General features: G+C 40.6%; 1 protein-coding gene across 1 annotated transcript in view; it reads left to right on the top strand.

Moving 5' to 3' along the window:
* Positions 1 to 13,580, top strand: part of LOC105387142 (histone-lysine N-methyltransferase, H3 lysine-79 specific) — a 29,081-nt gene that overhangs the window by 2,298 nt on the left and 13,203 nt on the right. The window contains exons 3-5 of the mRNA XM_048633236.1: positions 2,626 to 2,764; positions 11,568 to 11,708; positions 13,070 to 13,255. Of these exons, the coding sequence (XP_048489193.1) occupies positions 2,626 to 2,764; positions 11,568 to 11,708; positions 13,070 to 13,255 (466 nt within the window). The remainder of the gene's footprint in view (positions 1 to 2,625; positions 2,765 to 11,567; positions 11,709 to 13,069; positions 13,256 to 13,580) is intronic.

Below are 13,580 nucleotides of genomic sequence, written 5' to 3'. Positions count from 1 at the left end.
TTTTATTTGTATAAGAGTTGTGTGACCTTGAATTGAGGCATTGGCTTAGCGATATTTCGTCAGTGATATCACTAAACGTTGCTAGCCGCGCGTGGGACGCAACGTGCACAGTACAACAGCCACGCCGATAATGCATAATTATCTAAAGGCACCGATTTTGCGTAGGCTTAGTCAAACTAACTGATGATGATGCGACTACCATTAATTCTATTGATTAATTAGGTATAACTTGCCCATATTTCGTAATGCTTTACTACTTTAGAGTAAGTAAACAGTTTACTACGACAGATGGAGATTGCGTTCTGCAAACGTAATAGTAGTGGTTGAGCTGAAGTGTGTGGTCTCACCTGTGCCCGGCTGTCGGAAATAGTGCGGGAACCAGTTTGGCAAGTCCCTTGTAGGGTCACCATGCATTTATCGCCATTTTTAGGATATTACCTACAGTCACGTCAGCTTCATTAGAAGCGGTACACTTTTGTGCCTTGTCATATTCACAAACTGCCGATACATTCATTCAAGAGTTCACAGTTTGTGAGTTTGACAAGGTGCAAAGGTGCAAAGCCACTAATGAATCTGACCGTAAAAAGTACGTTATCAATCTGGTTCCATGTAAAATACACGGAGTTTGATAGATGTGGTAGAATTCAGTAACTATAATGCTGAAACACGTAGGAAGACGAATATTGGACAAGAATTTGAAGAATTCGAAGTTAAAATAATAAACAGTTCACAGCTGAGTTCAAGGTCACAGTAAACAAGTTTCGCTCGAACATATTTTGAGCACATTTTTCATCTTAATGGTAATAAATTTGATGATAGTAAAGTATTTATGATAAATTATTACAGCCTAAATAGTTTTAATAAATAAACTAAGTAAGTAAATCGTTTTTCTTTTACAGATTTTATGATAATGTCGCTATACAATAATAATGGTAGCACAGAAGTAATTTTAGACAATCGTAAACTTCAATTTCAAAACAGTTTTAAAATATATATTTTTTACGTAAATTAATAGATTAATCTACAACAACTAAAACCTACCTAACTAGAAGTATCGCGGCCAAATCCTTCACACACACGAAAACTTCTGGCCGCAAATTCCTCAAAAAGGTCGTCGTGTGGTGACCCTAGCGCGGATCTCCTGAGGGCGCCGCGACCTCCGCGCGACCGTCCCGCCCGCCCTCGCCGGGGTCGGCCTTGAGGCCACCCTACATCGGGGAATGCCGATTATTAGCCGATACCTGGAGTTTTAGAAGCTAATATTTAGGTGCATGTTGGATTTGGATCGAACCGGATTCTTAAATCACGTGGTTGAAGGCTTTGGTGTCGGCAAAATGGATCAAAATGTAACCCCCGAATTCATATACTTTTTTGTTACTTTTAAAATGGTTTACAATGTGATACATTATGAACTTCGCGAAATTTGTGCGTTCAGTCATTTGTAAACCTCCTCTAAACTTAAAACATGGTCTATAAATTTGGGGGTAATCTCGAATTTCCGTGATAAAAATCAGCCTATTTCAATCTCTACAACTAACTTCATACATTAATGTTGCCCTATTGTCCAATGCCCGTTAGAAAGAAGGTTAATCAAACACACACTAAGTAGGATCCACTTTAGATCCGAGAAATTTATTGCAGACATTTTATCTAAATGTCATTAGTGCAGACATACACTCTGAAAATCACGCTGTTATCATGAAGTAGGTAGCCACTTAGCTGTTGAGTTTTATAGATTCCATTTGTTGATTTCTTTCTTAAGAGTGTTCAAAGAGTTTCTATCTATAAGCTGATGCAAACAGTCAATGTTTACAGAGCCATACTGCATATTGTCTAGTCTCCTATTACGTATCAAATTCATGTTTATAGCGATAAGTGTGCTGAGTCCCGTTATCATTTGTTTTGCTCATCAAAATATGTGTAATGGTCCAGATTCCACAATGTATCGTATTGAAAATCATTAGTATGTTAATGTTTCGTTTATGAATGGAGAATTTGACCTAAATTTGTGATAGTGTTGTTTTGATCGAATTGTGGGTACAAGCTCCTTCAGATAGTACTTTCTGAGTAATTTTGCGATTTTAGCACAGACGTGGATTTTAGATTCAAACTTTAATAATCCCAATGCCGATAACTTTTCCTATCCCATTCTGTCCAGGCAGTTCAGTTTTAGTTGTTTGACCACCAGTTGCAGTCCACTTTCTGCAGAACTGGTGGTATTCACATTAGAATCTTTCATTAGAGTAAAATCCAGGGTATCAGCTTGCCATGCCAAATTTCACACAAACTGGGCCTGACATTTCCCCATAAAAGATTAACAAACAAACATCCATCCATCCGTCCATACTAAACAAACTTTCACGTTAGTTGCGTATCCATTTGCCCAAAATGTTGGTCCACTGGAGACACAGCACAGCCTTATAGCCTTAGTAGAATATGTGGTTGCAGTCCTATGGCACCCCAGAGGTGCAGAAGTGCAGAGGGTCTCCACTAACGTCCGCCACTTCCGCCTATCTTCGCCTGTACTTTTGGGACGAGAGCGCTTGCCATTTGATGGCTAGCTCCTCCTCGTAGCTGCGAATAGTTGGATATACAGGCAGATTATTAATGTGTGTTTCATTCCAGATGGGTGTGCGACGACCTGCCCGAGATGAAGGCGGCGCTGGAGAACAACATCCTGTGCGAGTTCGACCCGCGCTCGTACGAGAGCATGCGCGCGCTCTGCGACCGGTTCAACCGAGCTATAGACTCCGTCGTCGCACTGGTCAGTACTTTCAGAGTTAACTGTTGTGTTCCCATAGAACCACTAGTATAGGCCCCTGGTAGCCAATAAAGTAAGTCAAGTCAAACTAAGTCAATATAGAGAGAATTTTGCAATGGATTTAGTTGACAGCTCTCAAGTGCGGCTGAGAATTAGGGTCCTGGACCTGGATCGTCGACATATCAATTTATGCGTCTCTTCACTCCAGTTCTTCTATGTACTACATACAATACACGTACTCGTACATCCAATACACATCATACAGCAGTCCTCTGCTAGAGGCCCTTACGCCTCTCGCTAGGAGCGCCACAACCACAAGATTCTGTCCTCGGCCTTCCTCATCCAACAACCTTTTACACACATACATACATGACGAAAAAATAGGGTCAACGAGAAGAATAAAGCTGATGACAACATTGCGATAAATTAACAGGCTGCAGTCCTACTATGCTCGAATGAGCTATGCACTTCAAGGCTTATTGCAATCGGTTTAGGACAAATTTTTGAGCTTGGAAAACAAATGAATAAATAAGCTGTTCATTTGCGCCACCTATGTCTTTTGTACTGATTCCTTAAAATTTCAATGTGACGTTGTTATTGTCGAGTTTTTTTTGTAAGGGTCGCTTTGTTTTCTATTTCCATTTACCTGACGCAGGCCATTGAAGTCGTACAAAAGTGTTGCTTGTTGCTACGTTACTTAAATTTGTTCCGATTTCTAATTTCCGTGCGGCTAATTATGTAACATACCTCCACACCCGCACTGAAATACTACACTGGTGCATCCTACTATAAATAAACTGTATTATGTCCAAATAGCGGCCGGCGTGCATTGCTCGCTACACTTCGAACCATTCTAGGAGGGTCACTCTTGCTTACAAAAGATGAAGTTTCGGAGCGCTGCTGTTGTAGCCACGTCTCTTTACAGTTGTATTAAACGTACCGATTGCATGATGGCTCTAGTTCGTATTTTTTTGGCAAGCTAGAGTACCAGCAAGCTATATCACGTGCACTGCCGACGACTGTTGTTACCTGTCTAAAGACATTGTTGGCAATGCCTTTACAATATTTTAACAAAGGAATGCTATCATACAGTTCAACTTGAACCAACAGTAAGTGCAGCGTAAAATTATGGGTACAAATTGTAGTATGATTGGCATGCTGCTGTGTCTCTCTACCTTTCTTATTGTAAGATAAAAAAAATACCGGCAGGTGTTACGTATATAATGATGTTGATTCTGAAGGCAGAAATTCTAATTTTAACGCTGTCAAACTAAAAAATTTGCTAGCATAAAATGACATTTACGGAAACAATCATAGAGTCGAATTTTATACAAAGAAATGAAGGTTTTGACATCGCTAAATTTAAAATTTCTGCCTTCAGAATCGATATCAATATATGAATTAAATAATAATTTGTATGAATATAGTATTATTGCCTAGGGTGTCAGGTGTTATTTTTACATGACGATATTTTTATAGGTCTGTTAATGTAAGTAATGTATCCACGGGCTTTGTATGGCCTTGGCCTTCGAAAATTTAGCTAAACTAGTATCAACTCTTCTCATGCTTCTTTTATCGCAATTTTCAATGTCAAGTCATGAAAAAATATTTTATGGCTGTCTTTCCAACCCGCATCATCAATACAATGACAGCCTGTAGCAGTATTTTTGCGATCCTCGCATATGTTGAAGAGTATTTATGTAATCACAACACGGAAGTTGGCATAACGCGGCCGTGAACAATACGTCAGCGGCGTGACCTCCCAGTCCATGCGTATGCGCAGGTTTATGTCTCTCCCTGTTATATTGTTATGCGGACTCCTTGCACCGATCTACTTGGGGGCCAAAATAACGAGGACAGAATAGGAGACCGAATGACTTGTGATGATACCTCCTTTATCGTTCAAGTACACTCACAAAGTTCCAGTGGCATAGCAGTTCAAAGCACCAAATCATTCCTAAAGGGAAAGGCTAGCTAATCCATCTGAACTATTGAAGACCATTTAATAGCTCATCCATTATTACCAAATGAAAATATTAAGTTTTCAATTTTGAATTAAATGTTTTAAAAATTGTGTCATTAGGTTGGCATTTTCTGGGTGAAACTTTGTCATTGCTCGCGATTGTATAATTTATAACTTTTTAAAGTTATAACTGTGCCTTGGGCCACCTCCACGTGCTCATTTATAAATACATCTCGCGGTGGCGACGAAAGTGAAAGCACGCGGCGGAGAATCGCCCGCTTTCGGTCGTTAGCAGATTTTTCCTATGAATATAACTGCGGTTATTGTGCAGCTCTGTATCGTACTGTTATTCTGTTCATGCATTTGCGTTTTAGTCTATGAATTTTGCAGATCTGAAGTGTTAGACGTGGCTTATGATTATGAGTTCCTAGTAGCAACATGCGATCGGCCAACAATACATTTTATTACGCAATCGATTAATTTATTGTAATCAGACCTTACCGTGTGACGATATCCATTCGTCAAAGGGAAACACATTGTTTGATGTGTGATGTACGTAATGTTAATGGTTCTATGCTAACTATACTGTATGTATAGTACAGTCTGTGTACTTATAAAGGTTCGATGGTTTGCCTATTTAGCACAGTGTTCTGATCTCAGGGCCTGTTATCAGTTAATCGCTAATTATTGGTTTTGTTATCTAGAAGGTCGACGCAGTTCACCTTCGCCTATTGACGACCATAATATGATAACTAGAAAAAGATCTTCTCACAGATCACGTTAAAAAACCTCGTGACTTTCAAATACTACTTGTTATCTGTATGTATATTGTATAGATCATTTATTTTCACAATACACAAAAGCAAAACAGAACGTTTGTAAATAAAGAACAAACACACAGCTGTTAGTGGTATTGATAACACGGTCACTATATTATATTCAGCAGATCGACACCTTCCCCAAATATGTATTGTATGATAAAATGTGTTAAAAATAAGGCCACTATAATAAGTAAGACATTATAAGTAGCACAAGTATTTAAAAACACTTCAGCTGTATGTAAAGGACTCTTATATAACATTGGGTGGTACTTGAGGCAACATAATACCTTCACACTTGTAAGTTGCATGCCTTGCTAGTTGCTACAGCTGAGGCTATGCAAGTATGCATCTATTTCTGCAGTGTCGAGTGACGACTATAAATTGTTGATGTGATGTATTATGTGAATACATGTATTTGCTAATCTACACATGTTTTAACCTTATCATTATCACAATGACTCTTTAGCGTAGTTCACTTTGTATACCAAAACATTGCTTTCAGTTCTACCAACTTACACATTTAGTCAGGTGACTTAAATAAAAATAGGACCATGTATGTTATTCCTAGTATATGAAGCAATAGAAAAAAATAGCCCTATATACCGGCCTAAGTAGGTTTTAGATATTGTTTCTGTGTTTATTATTATTTACCAATGTATGTAAGTAGTTCTGTATGTATGTAGGTAGATAGGTAGGTGAAACGTGCACTTGGCACCATTTCGTATCGCAGAAACTTCTTTGAGGTCACCTTCATCTATATTTATACTACCTTACGTTTCTACAATTTATGTTCAGTTACTAGATAACAAACCTATTCTGAACCGTTACAAGTTTCGTATCTGAAATGTACTTCTGTTTTACCAAGGTCACATGGTGTACCGCTTCTCTATTTACCTTGTGATTGTTTTGTTACATAAAAAAACAAACAAGCTAATGCCAAAAGCAGAAACATGAAAATTTCCTACAGACTAAAACGGCGGCAACTTTTATAATAGCCTCGGAAAAGTGTGTCAATTAAACATTGACACGAAAGAAGAGCAGTGTTGCCTGCACCAGCGCGCGGTGAATATGTGGATCCGCGGCGAATGTGGGACAGGGGGCGGGGAGGGGCGCGGGGGGCGGGCCGCAGGAGGGAGCCACGAGGGCCAAGATGGCGGCACCACCGATCGATGTCCGTAGACGCGCGAGGCTAACTCTATTTATAACACTGCACGCCACTTCTGGCTGTGACGTAGCGCCGACTAGAAACAGGTAGATAATGCTCTACGAAGCAGGTGTTTGCAGGAAACACTTGGCACCGTCTTGGATTGGGATAGTTAGCTTAACTAAACATCTGCCTAGTTTTTTTGCTACGCTGTTATACGTTTCTCGGTATTTATAAGCGTTGTATTATAAACGCCGTGGAAATAATGATATTCAGCAGCATATCTCGGTAATAATGATGTCACCGAGCAACGATTCTTGACTAGAATACGTAATCAGGACGCAACCTTGCAGTGTTGTAGGACCACCACTGCCAGCGCCTATTCATACAGTGTCACTAGATAATACAGCGGAAAACACCAGTAGAATAACTAGGAAGTAATGAATAATCATTACTGTAGAAAACTTATCTGTAAATCAACACCGCTCGAAGTTTTCCAACCCACACGCGACGGATTGATGGCTTGGGATTACGTCGTGATTAAAAGAAATGCTGCTTGTAATCCACAATAAACACTCACACTACTGCGCTGTGGATTGCTATACAGTAGCCGTTTGTTAGTTAGTTGCTACATCATTATGTTTGAATTGGTTCTGATTGATCCGATATGGCTTGTTGGGGCTTCCCCAAATTACGGTACTTGATTTTGCGATATTCCGTCCTCCTATTGGTACCTACTATAGTAAAGCAGACGCAGCATGTATCGCTAGCAGGTCACGTTGCAACAGCGGCTGCAAGCGGCGGTCAAGCATTCATTGTGTTGTAGTAACAGTCGGTGCCGGCGGCGATGGCCGTAGTTCGGCCGCGCGGGGGCGATGACCGCACCACCGAGTGAACGCGAATGTCTCACGCCGTGTTAATGACCTTTTTTTGGCTGCGCAGGCGCACAGCTATTTCGCTGTGTCAGTCTCGGACGTCAAAGATCGCATTAGAATACCAACTGGATTGAGCAGTCATTTGAATGATGTTTTTCTCTACTTGGCCAGTCGGAGAAAAGAAACTACAGCAATTTGCCAGTGGCCCTGTACATGGCAAAGGTTCTCGCATAGCGGACGTATGAAGGGCCACTTTCTAAATTTCACCGAGTGACTGGCGTGACGCAACCAGATGTTCTAAGTCATGTATTTGGGCACCGAACAAGGCCTCGGTGATGGTTGCGTCATGGGCCCATGGGCGACGCCCACTATGGAACCTCCGCTTTGCAGGGCCCTTCCAATGTTTGCCATAGTGTTAAGCAATCGTATTTTAAACCAATATGATTCCTAAACAGCTCTGCTAGCTTTAATAATAATATAAAACGATACGATTATCGACAGTGACAATTCGCTATTTCTTATCAATTATGGCTATCTTATCATTTGCAATGTGTTAACAACAATGTAACAAAAACATACTTACAAAAATAATAAGAGCGCCATAGACCGGTTACGCATAACAGTTTTTACGCAATCCGCGATGAATGGGACATTATGAAATGCGAACCCGCGTACACTTGATATCGATTTGACGCAGCTTCCCCTAACCCAGTTTAGCGTGAGAATTCGAGGGGAAGGAATTAGAATTACGCGGTCCATGGCCCGACTCGTCGCCAAATATTTTTTGAATAATGTCTACTACTAAAGTAGTGTTTAAATGAAGAAGTTTGTAAGCTAGATAGGTATGCAATATGCCTTCGTTTAAGCTCTAAAATGCGGCTCCAAAAGATTTGAAAAGATCTGCATTGTATGTAGGTAGAAGATTGCTAAACGGTCGCGCTCGTCGAGATCCCAATATAATCGTGACCGGTTTCGATGCATTTCGAATGAAATGGAAATGCTCTGAACGTAAACAAATGTTTACTACAAATATGCGGAGAATGCGTCCCGAGGCCGGTGCGTCCTGCTAACAACAGGGTACTTCCTATCGACGTTGAACTAACCCGAACTTTCCCTTCTATTCATATTAATTACTCCAATCTAGACGCTTTACTAAATAATAATTACAGAGAAAAGATCTATTCCACTTTCGTTTCATAGTTTCGGCTGTGGGAGGTAAATTTAGTTAGACTTGTTGATAAACAGTGATTATAATGCCGTTGAACTCATTCATTCAAGAGCTTGGACCCGCGGCACTCGTTCGTTGGGCATAATTAATTGAATAAGTAAATAAAGTACCAGTTTTTTACGAGCGAGCTTATCTAGTTATTTGTATATTTTTTTTACTGGAACAGGCCATGTCTGGCCGCGTTGTGCACAACAATGTTACAAACAATCGCACAACCGGACAAGCGAACTGTGCGAGTGGATGGCGGCCTCATTCTCGTATCCTCAATAGCTCGTCTTATTCAACCCGCCGCTCGGGTACACTCCACGTGAATGTACGCGTTGCCCTCTTCAACTCCGCCGTATACTTGGTAGCGCTGCGGCGAGGCGACGACTCGCAGGGCAGTATTGATTTTCCACTGTGGGCTAAATATAGCCCTATCTATTCATTTCGTACGTCTAAATTCGTAGCGATAAACACGGCCGGCGGAGTTTCACCGCGCTTGGAACAGTGCGGCTACTCGCTTCTTGTCGCCGTATCAATAAACGCCCACGGATATTGTTTGTTTACGTCGCTCTCTCGGCCCGTATGATGATAAACAAGAACTACTTTAATTATAATTATACGTAGGTATAGGTTGGTGGGTATCGTAGACTCTTCGTACATCGAACTTTTGTCCTTAGCCCTCAAGACAGGTTAAAGGTCAATGCGCAGTAAACTAAATATTGTTATTATATTGTCATACACTTTGTAAATTATCTTCATTCTTTCGGACGAAATGCTTACCTGAATTCGCATTTATTACTAAACGCTACTTCTTTGTTTGCGTGTTTGTGTCTAAACACTCGCTGCCAACGTTACCTTCGAATGGCAGAAGGAAGTCATGACGACGACAAACAGTTGGCACCTCACCAAACCTATAATTTTCTCTTACACAAATAGATCATAATGTATTTACACGATGAAAAATTGCCAAAGCTTCGTGTGTCATGCATGTTCTCCCTGCCCTGTTAGTTGCAATCAGCGTAATTTACAGAACATTGAATAGTTAATACCGGTACGTTAGTACTGACTCATCATTTACATTACTCACTGGTGCTTCGGTGTATGTACAGTACAGACGTAACCCACCTAACACGTATGAACGTATGCAACAAAGCAAGCCGCCCGTTACTTCCTGTTGGGCATACAGCGGTGCACGTATGTGGCTATGCAATGCACGTGGTGCCGCCACTCGCCATCGAGCGGTTGCTATCTATAGCCGAGCGAATGACCGCTTGTCTCCAATTAAACTCTTGCATTTATTACCCAGGCGGTTGAGTTACCACGACCTTGAGCACGGAGGCAGTCGACCTCACATCGCCCGGATCGATCGCGATCGCGACTGCCACCCAATTCTCTATGTCAAGGTCGAAAAAATATTACCGTTTAAATCTTGAGCGGTGGCACTTATTAATCACAAGATGCTGCGTACTTGCTGGTTTATTTTCATGGCGATACTGCCGTTTTGCAGGTATAGAATCTTTCGCGGAATGGTTTCAGCGATCTGGTTGGAGATAATCAAAGAATTTCGAATGTACTTTACACAATAATAAGATCTTTCAACGTCTGATTATCTTCATATTGAAAGTTGAAGGCCCGTGTACTGACTATGTGTACCTAGATGAGAAGCGTAAATTGAACAAATCTGGAGGAAGTCCAGAAGCATAATTATGTACTTGGTAGTTTCTACAGCAGGTGACCTCGCCGGAATAAACTACAAATGCGTTTCTGAAACACTAGAGAAAATCTTGGCGGAAACTATGATTATCATTAGCTATTTGCCTTGGATAATGTTAACCACGTGTTGTTTGTCTTGTATCAATAGTATCCAATGTCACCACACTTCAACAACAATATCCAAGATCTGATTAGTTTTTCAAAACTGAAGTCGACGTCCTCATTCTACGTCCTTTGCACTAGAGGTTACCCTATGACACTTTGTACATACCTGCGCTTTCTATTTGATAACTAGTAGTTATTAACTACTAAACATTTGTGTTAGGAACGGATATCGACTATACTCTTTGCCTGATAGAACCACTTATTTATCTCTTCTCATGCACTCAAATTTGTTTGGTTACAAGTATTCTTTCCAAATTCTTTCTCATTCTCTTCCGCAACGCTTACACCTGTGTTTAAAATTACCTGAGTGAGTCACAAGAGCGTTACATCTTTATGTAGAAAGGCTTATTTATTCCGTGGAATTTTGTACCGGAGGTCGTTCACCTGTACACAAACATTTATGAAGATGTTTTTCTATACAAGCTCATATCACACTCTTCATATTTATGAATATATTTTTATCATACCTACTTGTGATTAGTTATTTACGTCTCTAACCAATTTGCTAAGTAAGCTATCGATGAGCGATAATATCTTCAAAAAGTTCGTGTGTAGAGAAATAGAGTTTCAAGTGTGTCAGTCAAAGATGTCGATTCTGTAGTCCCATAATCTAATTTCAGCAACAGCAACCTATAAATTTAGCCATTTTGAAAATGAGATTTACAAAAACACTTTATCATAATCACAAGCCTATAGCAGTTTACTGCTAGACGTAGGCCTCTCCCAAAGCATGGATCCGATCTATAGCTTTCCGCATCCAAAACAAGTGTCCAATCGCAATCCAAAACTCAATAAGTATTGAGCAGAATTTTTAACATACAATTTAAGGTTTTGACACTTTGAGACTTTTTCACACGTAGAGTATACTCTTCTTCTGTAAGATTACTAAGCAATATTTTTCTTTTATTACAGGAGAAAGGCACCTCTCTACCCGCGGCACGCCTCAACAAGTATCCTTCGCGGGGGCTGCTGAAGCACATCCTGCAGCAGACGTACAACCAGGCGGTGTCCGACCCGGAGCGGCTCAACCAGTACGAGCCCTTCTCGCCCGAGGTAACCAATCATGTGTCCGTACGGTGTGGAGAGAGAGTAGACTCGACCAATAGGGAGAGGGTTTGGAGTGTGTGGCCAATTACAGGGCTGCTGTGTGTAAGGAGTGAGAGTGCATGTGAAAATTAGTGGATGGATGTTGTTCTTTGGTGTGAAGAAAGTGGTTTTGTCATTACAGCTCTAGCTTATATATTATTTACTTAAAAAAGCAACATCGGCATTCAGTATATTGACTGTGTTGACAAAGTCTCATTATACCACATCATGTGAGCATATTCAAGAAATAGTTATAAAGTAGGCAGACAACTAGGCAGTCTGGTTTAGTAAGTATGTAAAATAGATTTCAAAACATAATTGTAAATAAGCACATTAGAATTTCATCCTTATCCTTATATTTTTTCTTATCTAGGATAGGGTTGCCATTTTACCAAAAAGTAAGATGTTATAATTATTCATTATACAGAGAGATATCTTAAATGCTTCTTCAAATTAAATTATTCAACTAAATATAGAACAACAACTTCCTTATGGATGTGCACAATGGGTTTTATGGAGGAAATCCCACAATCGCACATAAAGTGCAGATATGTTTGCCAAATCTGCATTTTCAGCAAAATTTTCTATGATATTTTTTTTGATGCGTATAATAACTATAGAATAGCAACTAACAGATTGACTTAATACACAAGTGGCAACCCTAATCTAGCAGTGCGGGTAACTAAGTTTTTATATTGAAAAATATAATTACTAATCAACAATCGTTTTTGCAGATCGAGCACTAGTCTGTTCCCTTCCTTTTACAGAATTTTCATTTGTGTGTTTTCAACTTTTCACCCTTCTGTCAGCCAGTTTTGTTTCGTTTAGGTTTGTTTTGTTTTACACCTGAGTAAGTGAGAAGTTTTATAGGGTGTTCTGAGGAGTGCGAGCGGGACGGCGAGAGCCCCGGGGGTGCGCCGGCGCAGGCCCCGCCTCGCCGCGCCACGTTTTACTATTAACGTCGTAAGCGACTAATCACATCTTTTTATACTATGTGAAAATCTCATACTGTAAAAAGCTACTAATACTAAACCTTTTGTAAGACTAACAGTAAGATTGGTAGTAGATATGCATATTTCTTGAAATATGGAGCGATAGTATGAATTGGCGAAGTCAATGTGATTCAATTCTGAACCTTCTGCTGCTGTACTAATGTACTACTACTGTACTGTAAAAATACTGTGTGACTCCAAAAACAATTGAATACTTGGGTGATATGACGCCATGACTATTGTCCTCAACCAACATCAACAGAGTCTTTACCCGACGCAATAAAACCTCACCTCCCACCACCCGCTCACATTAACCCTTACTCCTGCACTCACCAGGTTTACGGCGAGACGTCGTACGAGCTGATCAGCCAGATGATCGACCAGATCTCCATCACGGCTGAGGACGTGTTCGTGGACCTCGGCTCGGGCGTGGGCCAGGTGGTGCTGCAGATGGCCGCTGCTACCCCGTGCCGGATCTGTCTCGGGGTTGAAAAGGCGGAGGTTCCTAGCAGATATGCTGAGGTGAGGATTTCATCATACTATCGTTGGTTATTTGTTATTTATTTCCCTACATTACGGTGGTGAAGTTAACAAATGCTATTTGTCAGCTACACCCCAGGGGTGCCTATATTACCTATTGTCGTTGCTTGTAACGAAAAGTGTTATGGTTCTCCTTGGAAGGCTATGTTCAGCAGGAGAGGTTTATTAGGCTCATTATGATGGTGGGATTTGTACTACCTGCATTCATTTATCCAACTTTAAGTAGAATTGCGCCATTCCCTCCGTGTAAAATCGCAAATTTCAAAGCTCTCCACTTTAGGCGTCTCCAGCATGAAATCAATTAAAT

The sequence above is a fragment of the Plutella xylostella genome, chromosome 5, assembly GCF_932276165.1.
Source record: "Plutella xylostella chromosome 5, ilPluXylo3.1, whole genome shotgun sequence".
Lineage (NCBI taxonomy): Eukaryota > Metazoa > Arthropoda > Insecta > Lepidoptera > Plutellidae > Plutella > Plutella xylostella.
Note: the sequence above shows the minus strand (reverse complement) of the source record. Positions and strands in the feature narration are given on the sequence as shown.